The sequence below is a fragment of the Pelobates fuscus genome, chromosome 6, assembly GCF_036172605.1.
Source record: "Pelobates fuscus isolate aPelFus1 chromosome 6, aPelFus1.pri, whole genome shotgun sequence".
NCBI lineage: Eukaryota > Metazoa > Chordata > Amphibia > Anura > Pelobatidae > Pelobates > Pelobates fuscus.
Window position 1 is genome coordinate 265,883,577 of NC_086322.1, and position 17,243 is coordinate 265,900,819.

The following is a 17,243-nucleotide window of genomic DNA, read 5'->3' on the forward strand; positions in this document are numbered from 1 at the left end:
ATTCAATGCTTTTCTATCAGAAGAAGTTGATTGGCGCATTTACAATACTCACTATGCATGCACCCAAGGTCAAACAATGCTTCTGTATGAAAAGCTTTTGATTGGACTGTGGACGGAAAGGTATAATGCAAAGTGAGTGTATTTAAAGGGACACTATAGTCACCGGAACAACTACAGCTTATTGTATTTGTTCTGGTATAATCATTCCCTTCAGGCTTTTTGCAGTAAACAATGTCTTTTCTTAGAAAATGCAATGTTTACATTACAGCCTAGGGATACCTCCACCGGCCACTCCTCAGATGGCTACTAGAGGTGATTCCTGGGGCAGTGCTGTACAGTGCGCCTTACTGGCATTCAGTGTTTCCACTCTCTGAACTTTCCTCATAGGAATGCATTCCTCTATTAGGCGATGCTGATTGGCCAGGGCTTTGTGTGGCTCGTGCTGGCTCTGTCCCTGATCTGCTTCTTTGACAAGCTCAGCCAATCCAATGCTTTCCAATTGGAAAGCATTGTGATTGACTCAGATCAACACTTCTAATGATGTCAGCCAAGCAGCCAGATCAGGGCAGAGCCAGCAGCAGCAGACTGCTATAAAGGTAAGAATGTGCTATATTTAGGGAAGGGCAAGTAAGGGCTAGGAGGATTATATGGTGGTTTTAACCCCTTAAGGACACATGACATGTGTGACATGTCATGATTCCCTTTTATTCCAGAAGTTTGGTCCTTAAGGGGTTAACACTATAGGGTCAGGAATACATGTTTGTGTTCCTGACCCTATAGTGTTCCTTTAACCCCTCAAGGACCAATCTTCTGGTATAAAAGGGAACCATGACATGTCACACATGTCATGTGTCCTTAAGGGGTTAAAGGGGCTTTGCATATATTTTATACAGACCCCTGACGGTGTGCATCAGCCAAGGGGGGAAGCTGAATTGATATATACTTACTTGAAGCAATCCCTCGTAGGTACCATCATCTTTCTCATGGTGTCAGTCTATAGCTTCTGGATCTCCTCCACCAGAAGCCCTCGGCAGTGCCGCAACACAGAGATATATGGAGGATCCCATAGATGAGACAGCGATAGCCTCAGTAAATCTTATCTAGTGACGCTTGAGAAGAAGAGATTTAACCACAGCTGTCACGAGTGATGGCTACTGGGAACTGAAAACATTTGATCCCTTCTGTCAACTTAGAAATTCTTGGAAGAAAAACTAGCCCCTATTCTTTTAATTGCATTGGGATTTCAATGATAATCATGTGCAATTATTTTAAAGGGAAACTCTAAGCAACAAAATAACTGTACCAAATGGAATTGGTATGTAAATCGTGCCCCTGTAGTCTCACTGCTCAATTATTTGTCACTTTGTTTATGCAGCCCTAGTCACACCTCCCCTGTCCATGACTTACACAACCTCCCTACACATTTCCTGTAAAGTTTGATATAATTTTTAAACTTCATTTATTGCACAGTATATTTTATTTATCTATTTGTATAAATTTTTCTTTCCTCTATATACAAGGCAGCTTTTGAGAAAAATGTCTCTATTTGATAAAAGAAATAACATACATAGAGAAATGGCTATCGAATTTGCTAATTGGATAGAAAAAACAGAAAATAAAAGAATAACTGAACCCAATAAAACCAGTGATAAACTAGATAAACTCCTACAGAAGGAATTAAAGATAAAATGGGAGATTGCAACTCTAGAAAAATATATAGGGGAAAAAATCACCCCAAGGGGGTTACGCTATTTTAAATTGCCCACATTTGATCAAGAACACGCAGGCTTTATGGAAGAATGGCATAATATGTTGGAAGGTTTTTCCTTCACCACTATGCAGCTCATTATTGGGAGGAGGAGAGAACATCTAAGAGAGTTGGATGTGGAAATAAATAAATGTCAAGATGAAATACTTAATGCTTTGAATCAGGAAGAATTTGACTGTATAACACAAGAGATTAAAGAAAATCTGGACAGAGTAGAGAAAGGAGTAGTGGAGATAAAAAGAAATAAATATTTGAGGGATGTAAGAGATTACAAAAATAAACAAGTAAGAACTTTTTCCAAAAACCAAGGACAACCTAGAGATAGAAATCGTAGGGAGATAGAGACATATCAAAATCCAAGAGACAGAGCATATCCATCTACTCAATATGAGTCTAGACAGATGAGAAATCCTATACCCCAAAGAACTTATAAAGAAGTTGTTGAGAACAGACAGACCCAAGGAGAGGCGTATAAAAGATATGAGAGTAAAGAATGGAGACCCAACTTCAGATCACGGGGAGAAAACTTTGGAGATAGACGAAGGGATAGAGATGAGGAGAGAAAAGGCAAGGGAACTTACGGTGAGAGAGAGAGGAATCCCATTTATAGGCCTCCTTATCAAGATAGACGCATGTATGGTAAAGACAGAGGAACATATCAACCTCACACCCAAGAACCAAAAGCACATAACTGGTATGAAGTCTTAAAGGATAGGGAAGGAGAACAGGATTTTTGGAGGAGTCGGATTATAGAAAGACACAAAGAAGATGCAATGAGAAATTTCCCCACAAACCACAGGAAACGAGGATATCCATTACAAGAGGAAAAAGAGGAGGAAAATCAGTCAAAGAGAGAAAGAAGAGACAGGAAAGAAAAAGAGTAGAAGATGAAGAGCCCAATGATATTAGCAAGATAGGAATATATAATCTAAGTGAGACGATAATAACTAGAGAACAGATTAAGATCCTTTAAAAAGGGCTTAAATTTGCCCCTAGCAAACATATAAACCCCTTTGATCTGTATATAGATCTAAATAAATTTAAAAGGAATCTCTGCCTTAAAAAGTTCTTCATAAAAAACCCTATAGAAAGGCAGATACATATGGAGAACGAATTCAAGCATACAGAGCTTAAGAAAAAGTCACACTTCTTCCCGAAACAGATGATCTCGGATAAAATGATCACATTCGAGACCATGGTCTTGAACGAGTGTAAGAAACTAGATCTCAAAGAAAATTTTCGAGATAACCTGAATATACAGGAGAAAAAAGCCCTTAGGGAACTGAGGAATAATGAAGAACTAGTTATAAAACCAGCGGACAAAGGGGGGGGGATAGTTATTATGAACAAAGAATCCTACAACAAGGAAGCCATAAGAATCTTGACAGAAGGGGAAACCTATAGAAAATTGGCAGCAAATCCAAGTTTAGAAATTCAAGAAAAATTTATAAGTTTTCTAAAAGGAGGGTTGGACACAGGAGTACTTAACCAAAAAGAATTTGAGTACATAAATATTTTACATCCAAAAGTCCCAGTTTTTTATTTCTTACCGAAAGTGCATAAGAGCGTTACTCACCCCCCAGGGAGACCCATAGTGGCAGGGATAGATGCCATATCCAGCAGACTTTCACATTATATAGATCTACAACTCCAACCTATGGTACAAAAAACGAGATCATATATAAAGGACACCATAGCGATACTAAATATATTGAATAACTGTGTATGGGAAGAGAACTTCCTATTGGTAACATGTGATGTGGCATCGCTATACAGTAATATTCCCCACGAGTATGGATGTAGAGCAGTAGAGCATTATTTGCAGAATAATTCAGATTTTTTGGAAACTCAAATAGAGTTTATCATGGATGGGATTAGGTTAATCCTAGAGAATAATAATTTTTGGTATGGGGGGGGATTTTTTTCTTCAGACTAATGGGACGGCCATGGGGACCAAGTTCGCCCCTAGCTATGCCAATTTGTTTATGTCATATTGGGAACAACACTTTATATATGAAGGGCATGGCTGGGGGGGGGGAGCTTGGTCACCTATGGCCGTTACATTGACGATATTTTCTTTATTTGGAGAGGAGGAGTCCCACTTTTGGAAGAGTTTTTGGCGTTCCTTAATAACAACACATGGGGAATTAGCCTTACTAGTAGCTGGAGTGAGAAGGAAATATCCTTTTTAGACCTTACCATTTTTATAGAAGATGGCAAAATTAAAACAAAGAATTTTTTTAAGGCAGTAGATGCCAACAGCTTTATAGAAAGAGCAAGCTGTCATTTTTCTCCGTGGCTAGAGAATGCCCCTAGAGGGCAATTTTTACGGATCAGACGGAACTGTACAGATTTGGAGAACTATAACAATCAGTCAATAAGAATTAAAGAGGACTTTTTAAAGAAAGGGTATGAGGATTTTAAACTAGAAGAAGCAAGAGTACAGGTTAAAGAGATAGAACGGCACAATCTTTTAAAATATAAAGACCGGACCCAACAGAATATGGAAGGAGTACCTTTTATTTGTAATTATAGTACCGATAATTTTAAAATTAGGAATATTGTGAAAAGATTCTGGCCTATCCTTCGCCAGGATCCAATGCTAGAGAAGATATTACCACCTCAACCCAAATTCATTCATAGAGGAGTAAAGAACGTTCGCAATATCCTGACATCAAGTTTTATTAAGGAAAGAAAAAGGAAAGATACTTTTCTAGAACAAGAAAAAGGTTTTTTTGGCTGCGGCCAGTGCCTGGCATGCAGAAGAACTGGTAATAAAAAAAGAAAAGTCACACAGTTTGAGAATAATAAGCAAAAATATGAGATCAGGGAAATAATCACATGCCACACTAAAAATGTGATCTATGTTATGCAATGCCCTTGCGGCTTGAACTATGTGGGAAAAACCAGTCGACCATTCCATATTAGGATCGAGGAGCATAGCAGAAATATAATGAAGGGGGCAGAGAACCATAGTGTACCTCTCCACTATAAAAGATATCACAATCAATCACCGTTAGTTAGTAACTTCTTAGGGTTAAGTAGAGTGGGGAAAGATTGGAGGGGGGGGGGATTTTAATAAAAAACTCAGCAAGGAAGGAATGAAATGGATCTTCGAATTAAATACCCTCATCCCCTACGGCTTGAATTCAGAATTTGAAATTTGCCATTTTTTAGATTAATTTTAGATTAAGGATTTTTTAAAAGAATACAATTTTTTTTTTGTAATTCTTTATTTTTGTTATGCAGAGTATAACAGTAGCACTTTCTTTGCCCCAACAGCAGGTGCAGTACTTCGGGTTCAACATGGTATTAACAAAGGTCGGGCAGTGAGATACAGCATATTTTATATTAAAAATAAAACACAAAATCAAACTGTAAAGACAAAAGCAAGCACACAGCAAGTTTGCAGGCTATTGAGCGACTGTCAGCTTTGGAAACTACAGAGCTTTGCTGTGTGGTCTGCGGTAGTGGCTGGGCGGTCTCTCACCTCTCAGGGGGGATTATGTTGTTACAGGTATGTGCGATTGGAGGCGAGTCAGACCTTTTGTCTCCCGGTCAGGTGCTAGTGGGCTGGCATAGAACTAGGCATGGGGGGAGGCTATCACCCTCTAGTTAACACAATGGGCATAGTGTACAAGCTGTGGGTGAGTAAGTGGTGGGGGGGGGAGGGAAGAACGAGGTGCAGCCCTTAAGTCAGCAAATAAGTCAGCAAATAAGTCAGCTAATAATTCAGCTAATAATTCAGCTATTAAGGGGGTTTACGTATCAGCGTAAGTGTTATTACTCTAAAACCTTATGTAGATAACAGAACTAAAACATCAACATTGCAGATAAAACATAGCGTTAGACAGTCCTGGAGTAGAGAGGTAGTGTAATCTGGCCAGTCCCTCAGGTGGTATCTGCCGGTGTCGAAGTGGATCGTTTGGCAGCTGGTACAAAGGATCGGATCCTGGCTGGGTCCCAAGTGTGAGGTTGAGGCTCTCGAGTCTCCGGTGTCGAACCTGCCTGTATCATGGGCAGTCCCAGGCGTTGCAGAGTGTCATTTATTTCCGCGGCCTCTTGGACTTTTAAGTTTCCTGCTTCTCGGGGTATCATCAGGCAGTTTGGGGAGCCCCATTTGTAGGGGATGTGGTGCCGAATCAGTTCTGTCGTTAGTGGTTTTAAAGATCTCCTCCACCCCAAAGTAGCTCTGGAAAGATCTGGGTAAAACGTGAGCTTGTGGCCTTCAAAGTCGTACGGTGCTTTGTTCCGTAGCGCTGCGAGTAGCGCTTGTCTGTCCGGTCCTTTCTGGAACCGTATGATAACGTCTCCGTATATTTCAGTGGAGCGCGCTGTGGGTGTCGGTAGCCTGAAGCACCCGTCCAAGGCCATCAGTTTTGCTTGTTTGGCCGAAAAGAGGTGGGTAAGTAGCCTTCGAATGAGGTGTGGGAGTTCAGCAGAGCTTATCTGGGCTGGTATGCCCCTTATTTTAACATTTTTCCATCTCCTCCGATCCTCCATCAGTGCCATGCGATTCTGGGTCTGGGCCTGCTCACGTCTCAGCTCACGGAGCTCTTGTTCCACTTTATCCAAGCGGGTTGCGTGTGCGGCAGTGCATATCTCTGTTTCTTGGAGGCGTCTCGACACTCCACTAATCTCCTCTTTGAAGGAGTTAATGTCGGCAGCCAGATTGCGTCTGAGGTCGTCTAGAAGAGCCTTCAGTGTGCCCTCTGTCACCGGGGATTCTGCAGACCTTTTAGTCGGCATGTCCACTTTCTGTTTCCTGGCGTTGGTGGCCAGCTCCTCCAGGTCAGGGAGTGATGTTTCACTAAAAAGAATACAATTTTTATGTAATCTCTATGTAATTTTTACTATTATCTTTATTTTTAGTTAAAGATTCCTTTTGCTATTATCGTTTTTTATTATTGTTTTTTAGATTTGCACAGATATAAGGGACATGTTTGTATTACATGAATAGATGGAGAATTGTCACATTTATTTTGCCCCCCTTTTTTGGGGGGGATACCTATTATTTAGCACTTTAGAGTACTTATATAGTACTATATTAGATTCTATACTTTGTAGTATATTGTGTACAAATAATAGAGTACTGTATGTATACTCATCACTAGGACAGAAATTAAGATAAGGATTGTACTATTTTATTAATATACAGTGATCACGTTTCTTCTATATATATATATGTTTTGTCTATATATATACATATTTTCTCCGTTTCCTAAATCTATGTATAAGTATACAATCATAAGGACACTTGAGGAGGGAGATCGTGGCTCTCGGTACCTACAGGGTTAATAGTGAATCTAATAACTTTTCACCGGAATGCCGATATATGCGGAAGTGAACGGCAATGAGAACGAGGCTTGAGACGCATGCAGAGTCAGTCGGAGAGGCGGGAAGAGGAGCGCGCCAGAAAACAGCTGAACGCCGGATTGAAAATTCAACACTAAGGTATAAGAGCAGGACTCCTGACAGTAGGAGGAATACTTGGAAAACTTTTGCACCTAGCTGAGGAAGCCGATATTGTTTTGGCGAAACGCGTCCTGGGGATTGCAATATTATTATCACCTTTATGCCCAGTGTATTGTATACATAGTTATTATATTGTTTTTAAAGTATATCGGTTCTTATATATTGTAATTGGCCATTACAATTTTAGATCTTAATACTTAATAAATATATTTTTTTAAAGTCATTTGGGCTACTGGTTCCTGCTCTTAAAGGAGTGTAGTCCTTAACTACACATTGTGCTGAAATTGAGCCTAATAGTTGGCTCCCGATTTGTGAGTATAATTCCTATACTTCTTCTATATGGAATACTGGTAACAGACGATATTGTACTATATATTTTTTTCGCTTGAGCTCTAGCTACATCGTGAAAAAAGATTGAAGAAGGGTAAAGGTCGCCTTTACGGACCTGAAAGTGTGTACTCCTGAGCTTGGCTATAAGCTCAACTAAATGTGAGTGGTTCTATACACAAACTTATAATCTACACACTGAATCACAGAGTTGCACTATGAAGATTTAATTTCTTTTTCAGAACATTTTATATAATTTCATCCACCCTGCGACCATTTGGGAAGTGAATACTCCTAAGAGTGTGGACTTATTTGAGAATTGTATGTAGCGCTACACCTTTCTTTTTTGTATTTGTATTTCATGTATGTGGGAAATTACACTTGGTGATACAGCGGCTACTAAGTATATTAAGGTTCTGTAAAAAGCGCCAGTATATTTTATTCATCTATTTGTTTAATATAGAGTTTATTATCTCATGTTCTATTAACATGTATGTTGGTTACAGTTCAATTCAAAGAGCAGAAGATATTAACATGTAAAGTAAACACAAGGTTCTGTAAATCTGATGACAAATTAAATATTGTTTTTCATGTTTACTGTGCCAGTCAAAGCTAGGGAAAGTGTGGCTAGATCTGCCTAAACATAAACAATAGAGCAGTGAGACTGCATGAACATGATCTATACACCAAAACTGCTTCATTAACCCCTTCCTGACGCTAGATGGAAATTTGCCGTCATGCTTGTGCTTGCGTTAAGGACGCATGACAGAAAATTTCCGTAATTTACTAAAGTTAACCCCAGATCACCGCGATCGTGGGGTTAACGCTTCTCTGGTCTGCGTTGGTATCCGAGGCAGACCGGGAGCACCCGATCGCACTGTCCCTGCAGCTGTGAGAACAAGTGCTGCAGGGACTCCTGATCCGCCTCCCTGCTCTTCCGCGTTAAGTGTGAAGTGCAGGGAGACGGATCACCAGCGATGATCTTTTCCCTGCAAAAGATAATTAAGTAAAAATTAAACCCCCTTTTCCCTGCTGTATTACAATTAACCCCTTCACTGCCATTTGATCACTGACTACAGTGATTAAAGTACAGATCAGGGTATTTTACTGTAATCTGATATATTTTTTTTTAAACCACTGAGGGTTAACTTTTATGTTTTTTAACCTCAGGGGTTACATTTATTGTATTAATTAATTTAAATATTTTAAAAATTATATATTTAGCTAGCTGGGGGGTGAAGGTTAGTGGGGAATTGGGGAATTTGGTGTTAGGCTAGCTAGTTAACATTACATTTTTAAAAAAACAACTTTAAAAAGTTGTAAAAAGTAAAAAAAAAAGTTTTAATAACATTTTTAAAACGTTAAAAAAATCCCACCACCCCCTTTACCCAGTCCTAATAAAAATTAACCCCTTCCTTGCCCATTAATCTCTGCCTACAGTGATCAAAATACAGATCACAGTATTATACTGTGATCTGATTTTTTTTTTTATCCCCTAAGGGTTAACAATATGATAAAATATAAAGTAAAAAAATAGACCAAATAAAAGGGATGCTTCAATCACCTGTGTGAGTCACTCAAACACATACACGTGCAGAACATAAAATAAAAGAATGCTTAGAGCACACTACATAAATTGACACATTACCCTTATTGCACTCTAAGATCAGTCACTAGTGCTTTGATCAATCCTGTAAGGTGTAAATCCTGTATAGGTGTAAATAGTATCTGCTCGTGGCTTCCAAACTCCAGACTGCTTCCTCTCCGTGGTCCCAAAACATTCCAGGATGCATGAAGTATGATAAACAATTGTATTTGGACACACTAAAAACAGCTGGGATAAAACAAATACTGTGTATAAAAGAATATATCTTTAAAGTCCACGTGCACAGTTAAAATAGTGTTTAGGTCATGCATTGGGCATATTGTGTTACTCAGAAGATGTAACTGAGCATAATTTGAGGGATTTTATGACAGTGGTACATATCAAGTTTAAGAAATACTCCGCAAAAATGCAACATGCATGGAAAAATGCAATTCACCCCCCCTCCCCCCGCACCATAAACATTGACATAATTTTGGTGAAAACATGGTGACAAGTTAAGGCACGCTATACGCCATATAAAATACCCTGCGGTGCCTGCTTTATCAAATGTAAGCCCTTAGTGGTTCAAAATGCTATAATCCCCCAAAATGAGACAAAGGCCCATCATATCCATCTACGAAAATTCTAACTATAGAAACTGAAATAGCCTTGTCTCTTATATGGCATTTTAGCTTCACAGGATAGTGCCAAAGGCATACAATGGGGGTATAGTTATACTCAGCAGAATAGCACACACCAGATTTACGAAATACACATTACAAAAACCTTGTTAATGTGTACACGCCAAAACACAATTTTACTCCAATATTTAGCAGAGGTTGGCGGTGAAATGGCTACGTAGAAAGTGTCAAAACAACCTTAGGTAAATAGCCTGTGATGTCTACTTTATATAAATATATACTTTTGTGTGGCAATTTTGTTTTCTGTTATGGCTACTAAACCTACAAGACAAACATACCAACTTCTAAAATAGTTTCACACTGAAATGTTATTTTAGTCCTTGTATTTTGTGACCTGTAACTTTCAAAATAAGCTGAAATCCTATACATATTATGAACTCTATAAATCAAGACACATAAATGAATTTATTTTGAATAACTTTTTCTAAGCAGGACATATTATGCACACGCTATTATTTGCAAAACTGTGAAATAATTTTTTTCCCCCCGTTTTTTGGCATTTTTTTTATAATTAATGAAAATGTCTCTATGTATATGTGACATCAAATTAAAGCTCCTTTTGCCCTATAAAACGGTATATAATATGTGTTGGTGCAATAAATGAGAGAGATGCAAATTGCGTTTGAACACAAACAGCAAAAAATGCAAAAATGACTTCTGTCCTTAAGGGTAAAACAAGTTTTTAAAGCTGTGACCTTCAGGGGTTAAGCTAGTTATTTTGTGCTCAGAGTATCCCTTTAATTGCATTGGAATTTCAGTGAATATCAATGTGAGTATTGAATTGATCCCATCGGATTACTTAGTATCTAAATAGTTGTTCCACTATAAAATTAGAAGTCAGTTTAGAGATATATGATATTCACTTCGCAGATTGGCTTCCGCACGTAACTGAGCGTAGGCTGTGGTTGGATTTCCCTAGCACAACTGCTACGAAAGCACAACACTAAATAAATAATAACATGTAAATAATAACCCCGTGATTTATAGCTGCAAACAGCAATACTTTGTCACCACCGTTTGCAGCTATAAATAATAAAATGCTTGATAACCTCTGTCTAATCCAGTGGGATTATGGAAATTATGGAGCATATGCAGAAGTCACCACACTCCGCCAATCAAAGGCTGTCTATGAGACAAACATTAAAGGGCTACTCCAAGCCTAATAACCAAACAGCTCGCTATAATGGGTAGTATGCTGTGAGAACCCTGGTGCGGTAATGGGGCAATTGTTTGCTACCTTACCTTGGTCCTGCAGGGTCCTCCAATGACTTGTAAAGAGCAGAGCTGCAGAAGTTGGATGCACATCCCGTTGGCCATTGATTGGCTGAGAACATCAGTTGATCGCTCTCAGCTAATGAATAGCCGCTTGTGCATAAAATATGCACAGAATTGATGGTATTCAGCTCGGAACTCGGGATTATGCTTTGTATGTGCAGCACTTCAAAGAGAAATACTGCACATACAGACTCCAGACACTAGGGATGCACCGAAATGAAAATTCTGGGCCGAAGCCAAAAATTCAGGATTCCCTTGGCCAGAAACCGAAATGGAAAATGACTTTTTTCCTCAAATGCTTTTCAAAAAAATGTTTCCTAAAATTGTATTAATATTAGACTTTTTGATGAATTTAATTAATCTAATTTGAAAAACGTCCCTTCTCCCTTCTTTTTTAGTGCCCCCCCGCTTAATGTTCCTCTCCCCTCCCTCTTTTTTAGTGTTCTTTACTCCCTCCTCCCCAGTCCCCTGTCCCATAGTGTTCTTTCCCCCCTCCCCTATCCTACAGTGTTCTTTCCCCCTCCCCTGTCCCATAGTGCTCTCCCCCCTTAATGTTCCTCTCCCCTCCCTCTTTTTTAGTGTTTTTTCCTCCCTCCTCCCAGTCCCCTGTCCCATAGTGTTCTTTCCCCCCTCCCCTATCCCACAGTGTTCTTTCCCCCTCCCCTGTCCCATAGTGCTCTCCCCCCTTAATGTTCCTCTCCCCTCCCTCTTTTTTAGTGTTTTTTCCTCCCTCCTCCCAGTCCCCTGTCCCATAGTGTTCTTTCCCCCCTCCCCTATCCCACAGTGTTCTTTCCCCCTCCCCTGTCCCATAGTGCTCTCCCCCTTAATGTTCCTCTCCCCTCCCTCGTTTTTAGTGTTTTTTCCTCCCTCCTCCCAGTCCCCTGTCCCATAGTGTTCTTTCCCCCCTCCCCTATCCCACAGTGTTCTTTCCCCCTCCCCTGTCCCATAGTGCTCTCCCCCCCTTAATGTTACTCTCCCCTCCCTCCTTTTTAGTGTTCTTTCCTCCCTCCTCCCCTGTCCCATAGTGTTATCCCCCCTACTCCCAAGTGCAGTATTCTTGACTTCTCATGTTATCATTACTATCTTTCATTGTGATATATAATCATTTGAAACTATGCACTACAAAAAAAAAAAATCTTTAAAAAATAAAATAAAATTTTATTTCGACAAATTTGACCCGTTTCCGGCCGAATCGGGATAGGCCCGTTTTCGGCCGAAAATTTCGGCAGCTGAAATTTAGGCACCAAGACCACTTCAAAACACTGAGACAGTCATGCTGCTTGGAGGAACCCTTTAACAATGTTTGATAATATCATGCTACACGTGATGACTCTGAATGTGTAGATCTTTTATTTGTGAAGGTTTTCAACGAAGAGGTTCCTCTAGTTATTCTCATACTGGGGGGAGGGTGGGGGTGAGGGGGAGAACAGCAATATTTTCTGTTGCCTGCAAAATGGGCATGGTCTGTGCACCAAAACCACTTCATTAAAGTTTTTTTTATTGTTTAAAGTGTGTTTTGCTTATAATGCAATTATTATTCGTAATGTAAATTAGTATTTGTTGTGTTATCAATTTTGCTACATGTTGCTTATTTGTATTTTTCTTTTTTTCTTTAATCGATCAAGATGAAATTGTTCCGTTTCATCAGCTTAGGGGAGATGTTTGTGGTGCTAGTTTTGATCATGCACAAAACTGTTTCCAGATGTTGGTTAAATAGTTGCGTAAATTTTTCAGCGACTTATCAAGTCATTGTTGCTGTTGATTTTGATAGGGAACAAATGGTTCCATTAGTGCGTTAATAAATTTTCATCAATCTTCTAAGCTCGACTGCTGAATGCAAAATGTAGGGCTCGTTTTTTTTAAGCCGATAATTTGAAAACAATAGATTGTGATCGATGCCTAAAACAATTTATTCATGGTGAATATTATTAGCGACATTTTAGCTTGCAGTGATAGCTGATGATTTGGCCGTTGAAAGTCTTGGTCTATAATTTAAGAGCTTTTAGTTATACACAAATACTCAAAAAAAAAATGTTTTTATTAGGACAGTAAGGGAGATACCAGGACATGAAATAATGAAGGAATTCGTTTATGCACCACATGCCTAATTGTTGCTTTCATTTAACCCCTACGCATATCGTATATGTCTTCATCTTTGTCTGCAATCTTCTTGACAGTTTATCTTGCTCATTAAGATGATAATAGTCCTTTTTTCTTTTTAAATGCTTATTGTTCTGTGTACGATTTAAGAGAGCTAAGATTTGCATCTGTCTGTGCTGGGTTATGCTGACCACAATCTAACTTAAGACACCAGTGGCAGAGCTAAATGAATAGTCAACCACATGACATTTACGATGATGGCTTTGGGGCTTTGTATAGACTCAATCTAGTTTGAATGGTCTCTATCTCTCCAACACTGTCATTTATCTAACTTCCCTCTTTCTTTATTTCTCTTTTTTATTTTTTTTTTTTTTCTTTCTTTCCCCTTCTTGCAGCAAGTGACGATTTGCGGCAGCCCAAACTCGAGATGGGAAGTGAAAGAGCAATGGTACTGGATCGGCTAGCTAACAACGTAGCAAAAAGGAAGAGTTCAATGCCTCAAAAGTTTATCGGTAGGAGATGGTACCCTTTCAATAACACGTTAATAACATCTGCTTAAAAATGTGTGCTCCTGCTTAATAATGTCCTAATCACAAATGTAAAGAACGAACAATGAAGCCTTTCGCGTGATATATTTTGTCTTTATTGTATCCATTATAAGTGACTTGGCAACGTTTCTACCTCTTTTAGTCTTCTTCAATTCATCTTGAGTCGGAAAGCCTGTAGTAGTAATCACTGCGTTTTTTTTTTTTTGTTACTCTAACTTAGGAGCATTGGGTGGCAGTGTCTTTTTTCATCCTACGTGCATTTCTACCCCACGCTTCGTATAGTGATTTTGACTAGGCACCGCACTTAACTTGCCCAAACTTTATAGTATGTTTGTTGCTTAGTTACCCATTCTTCTGCTCAATGTGGCTGTTAAGTTTCAGAACCTGTTTCCAGGTAGCTGTCACACTTGATCCTGTGATATACAAAGTTCCCGGCTAGAACTGTTTTTTTTTTTGTTGGGTGGGGGGAGACGTGGGGAAATATGTGCACTGAGTTATTGAAGCGTAAACTCTGAAAAGGGGAAGAGGTCCCCAGACTAGGCAGCTGCAGGCACTAGGCATGTCTCGATTTATTTATTCAAAGTATTCAACCTTTCTTTGGCACTCATGTGAGATGTAATTAATGGCATGTATAATTTATAAGTCATATGCATGCAAGGATTCCTTTGGCATGTGGTAGCTGATAAAAAATTAAAACATTGTTTTTTGTTTTTTTTCTTAAATTTGCTAAAATAAATAATCCGACAGTTTTTGGATTAAAGGAAAGTGTCCTAGTTATATGCTCCAATATGTGCATTTAGAGGAGGTGAGAGGTGTGTGCCTTGATCTCTTTATTATGATGAAGCTTAGAAACAGGTGCTCTGTTGTCTGTAAATCAGAAGGAGGTCAGGGTCGTGTGTCCTGATGTCTATATTAGAAGAGCTAAATGTGTGAGTTCTAAAGCATGTTTGTTAGATGAGAAATATGTGTACTGATGTCTGTGTATAAGTAGGAGGTGAGATTTAGTTGGCATCATGTATGTATATTTTAGGAGGTAGGTTGAGATATGTGTCCTAATGTATTTGTATTTTGGACGAGGTGTCTTTGTATTAGGGCACGTTTAGGGCTATATGTTCTCATGTCTGTGTATTAGGAGGAGGTGAGAGGTATGTGTCCTGATGTCTGTATATTAGGAGGTGAGAGGTATGTGTCCTGATGTCTGTGTATTAGGAGGTGAGTGGTATGTGTCCTGATGTCTGTGTATTAGAAGGAGGTGAGAGGTATGTGTCCTGATGCCTGTGTATTAGGAGGGGGTGAGAGGTATGCGTCCTGATGTCTATGTATTAGGAGGAGGTGAGAGGTATGTGTCCTGATGTCTGTGTATTAGGAGGAGGTGAGAGGTATGTGTCCTGCTATCTGTGTATTTGGAAGAGGTGAGAGGTATGTGTCCTGATGTCTGTGTATTAGGAGGAGGTGAAACGTTTGTGGCCTGATGTCTGTGTATTAGGAGGAGGTGAGAGGTATGTGTCCTGATGTCTGTGTATTAGGAGGTGAGAGGTATGTGTCCTGATGTCTGTGTATTAGGAGGTGAGAGGTATGTGTCCTGATGTCTGTGTATTAGGAGGTGAGAGGTATGTGTCCTGATGTCTGTGTATTAGGAGGAGGTGAGAGGTATGTGTCCTGATGCCTGTGTATTAGGAGGGGGTGAGAGGTATGTGTCCTGATGTCTGTGTATTAGGAGGAGGTGAGAGGTATGTGTCCTGGTGTCTGTGTATTAGGAGGAGGTGAGAGGTATGTGTCCTGATGCCTGTGTATTAGGAGGGGGTGAGAGGTATGTGTCCTGATGTCTGTGTATTAGGAGGAGGTGAGAGGTATGTGTCCTGATGTCTGTGTATTAGGAGGAGGTGAGGGGTATGTGTCCTGATGTTTGTGTATTAGGAGGAGGTGAGAGGTATGTGTCCTGATGTCTGTGTATTAGGAGGAGGTGATAGGTATGTGTCCTGATGTCTGTGTATTAGGAGGAGGTGAGAGGTATGTGTCCTGATGTCTGTGTATTAGGAGGAGGCGAGGGGTATGTGTCCTGATGTCTGTGTATTAGGAGGAGGTGAGAGGTATGTGTCCTGATGTCTGTGTATTAGGAGGAGGTGAGGGGTATGTGTCCTGATGTCTGTGTATTAGGAGGAGGCGAGGGGTATGTGTCCTGATGTCTGTGTATTAGGAGGAGGTGAGAGGTATGTGTCCTGATGTCTGTGTATTAGGAGGAGGTGAGGGGTATGTGTCCTGATGTCTGTGTATTAGGAGGAGGTGAGAGGTATGTGTCCTGATGTCTGTGTATTAGGAGGAGGTGAGAGGTATGTGTCCTGATGTCTGTGTATTAGGAGGAGGTGAGAGGTATGTGTCCTGATGTCTGTGTATTAGGAGACGGTGAGAGGTATGTGTCCTGATGTCTGTGTATTAGGAGGAGGTGAGAGGTATGTGTCCTGATGTCTGTGTATTAGGAGGAGGTGATAGGTATGTGTCCTGATGTCTGTGTATTAGGAGACGGTGAGAGGTATGTGTCCTGATGTCTGTGTATTAGGAGGAGGTGATAGGTATGTGTCCTGATGTCTGTGTGTTAGGAGGAGGTGATAGGTATGTGTCCTGATGTCTGTGTATTAGGAGACGGTGAGAGGTATGTGTCCTGATGTCTGTGTATTAGGAGGAGGTGAGAGGTATGTGTCCTGATGTCTGTGTATTTGGAGACGGTGAGAGGTATGTGTCCTGATGTCTGTGTATTAGGAGGAGGTGAGAGGTATGTATCCTGATGTCTGTGTATTAGGAGGAGGTGAGAGGTATGTGTCCTGATGTCTGTGTATTAGGAGGAGGTGATAGGTATGTGTCCTGATGTCTGTGTATTAGGAGACGGTGAGAGGTATGTGTCCTGATGTCTGTGTATTAGGAGGAGGTGAGAGGTATGTGTCCTGATGTCTGTGTATTAGGAGGAGATGAGAGGTATGTGTCCTGATGTCTGTGTATTTGGAGACGGTGAGAGGTATGTGTCCTGATGTCTGTGTATTAGGAGGAGGTGAGAGGTATGTATCCTGATGTCTGTGTATTAGGAGGAGGTGAGAGGTATGTGTCCTGATGTCTGTGTATTAGGAGGAGGTGAGAGGTATGTGTCCTGATGTCTGTGTATTAGGAGGAGATGAGAGGTATGTATCCTGATGTCTGTGTATTAGGAGGAGGTGAGAGGTATGTGTCCTGATGTCTGTGTATTAGGAGGAGGTGAGAGGTATGTGTCCTGATGTCTGTGTATTAGGAGGAGGTGAGAGGTATGTATCTTGATGTCTGTGTATTAGGAGGAGGTGAGAGGTATGTATCCTGATGTCTGTGTATTAGGAGGAGGTGAGAGGTATGTGTTCTGATGTCTGTGTATTAGGAGGAGGTGAGAGGTATGTGTTCTGATGTCTGTGTATTAGGAGGAGGTGAGAGGTATGTGTTCTGAT

General features: G+C 40.2%; 1 protein-coding gene across 3 annotated transcripts in view; it reads left to right on the top strand.

Annotated features, from left to right (window-relative positions):
* The window catches only part of IKZF3 (IKAROS family zinc finger 3), a 127,032-nt gene that overhangs the window by 104,359 nt on the left and 5,430 nt on the right, over positions 1 to 17,243 (top strand). For all 3 annotated transcript variants that reach the window (XM_063459090.1, XM_063459091.1, XM_063459092.1), the window contains one exon: positions 13,627 to 13,743. In XM_063459090.1, coding sequence (XP_063315160.1) covers positions 13,627 to 13,743 — 117 coding nt within the window. The remainder of the gene's footprint in view (positions 1 to 13,626; positions 13,744 to 17,243) is intronic.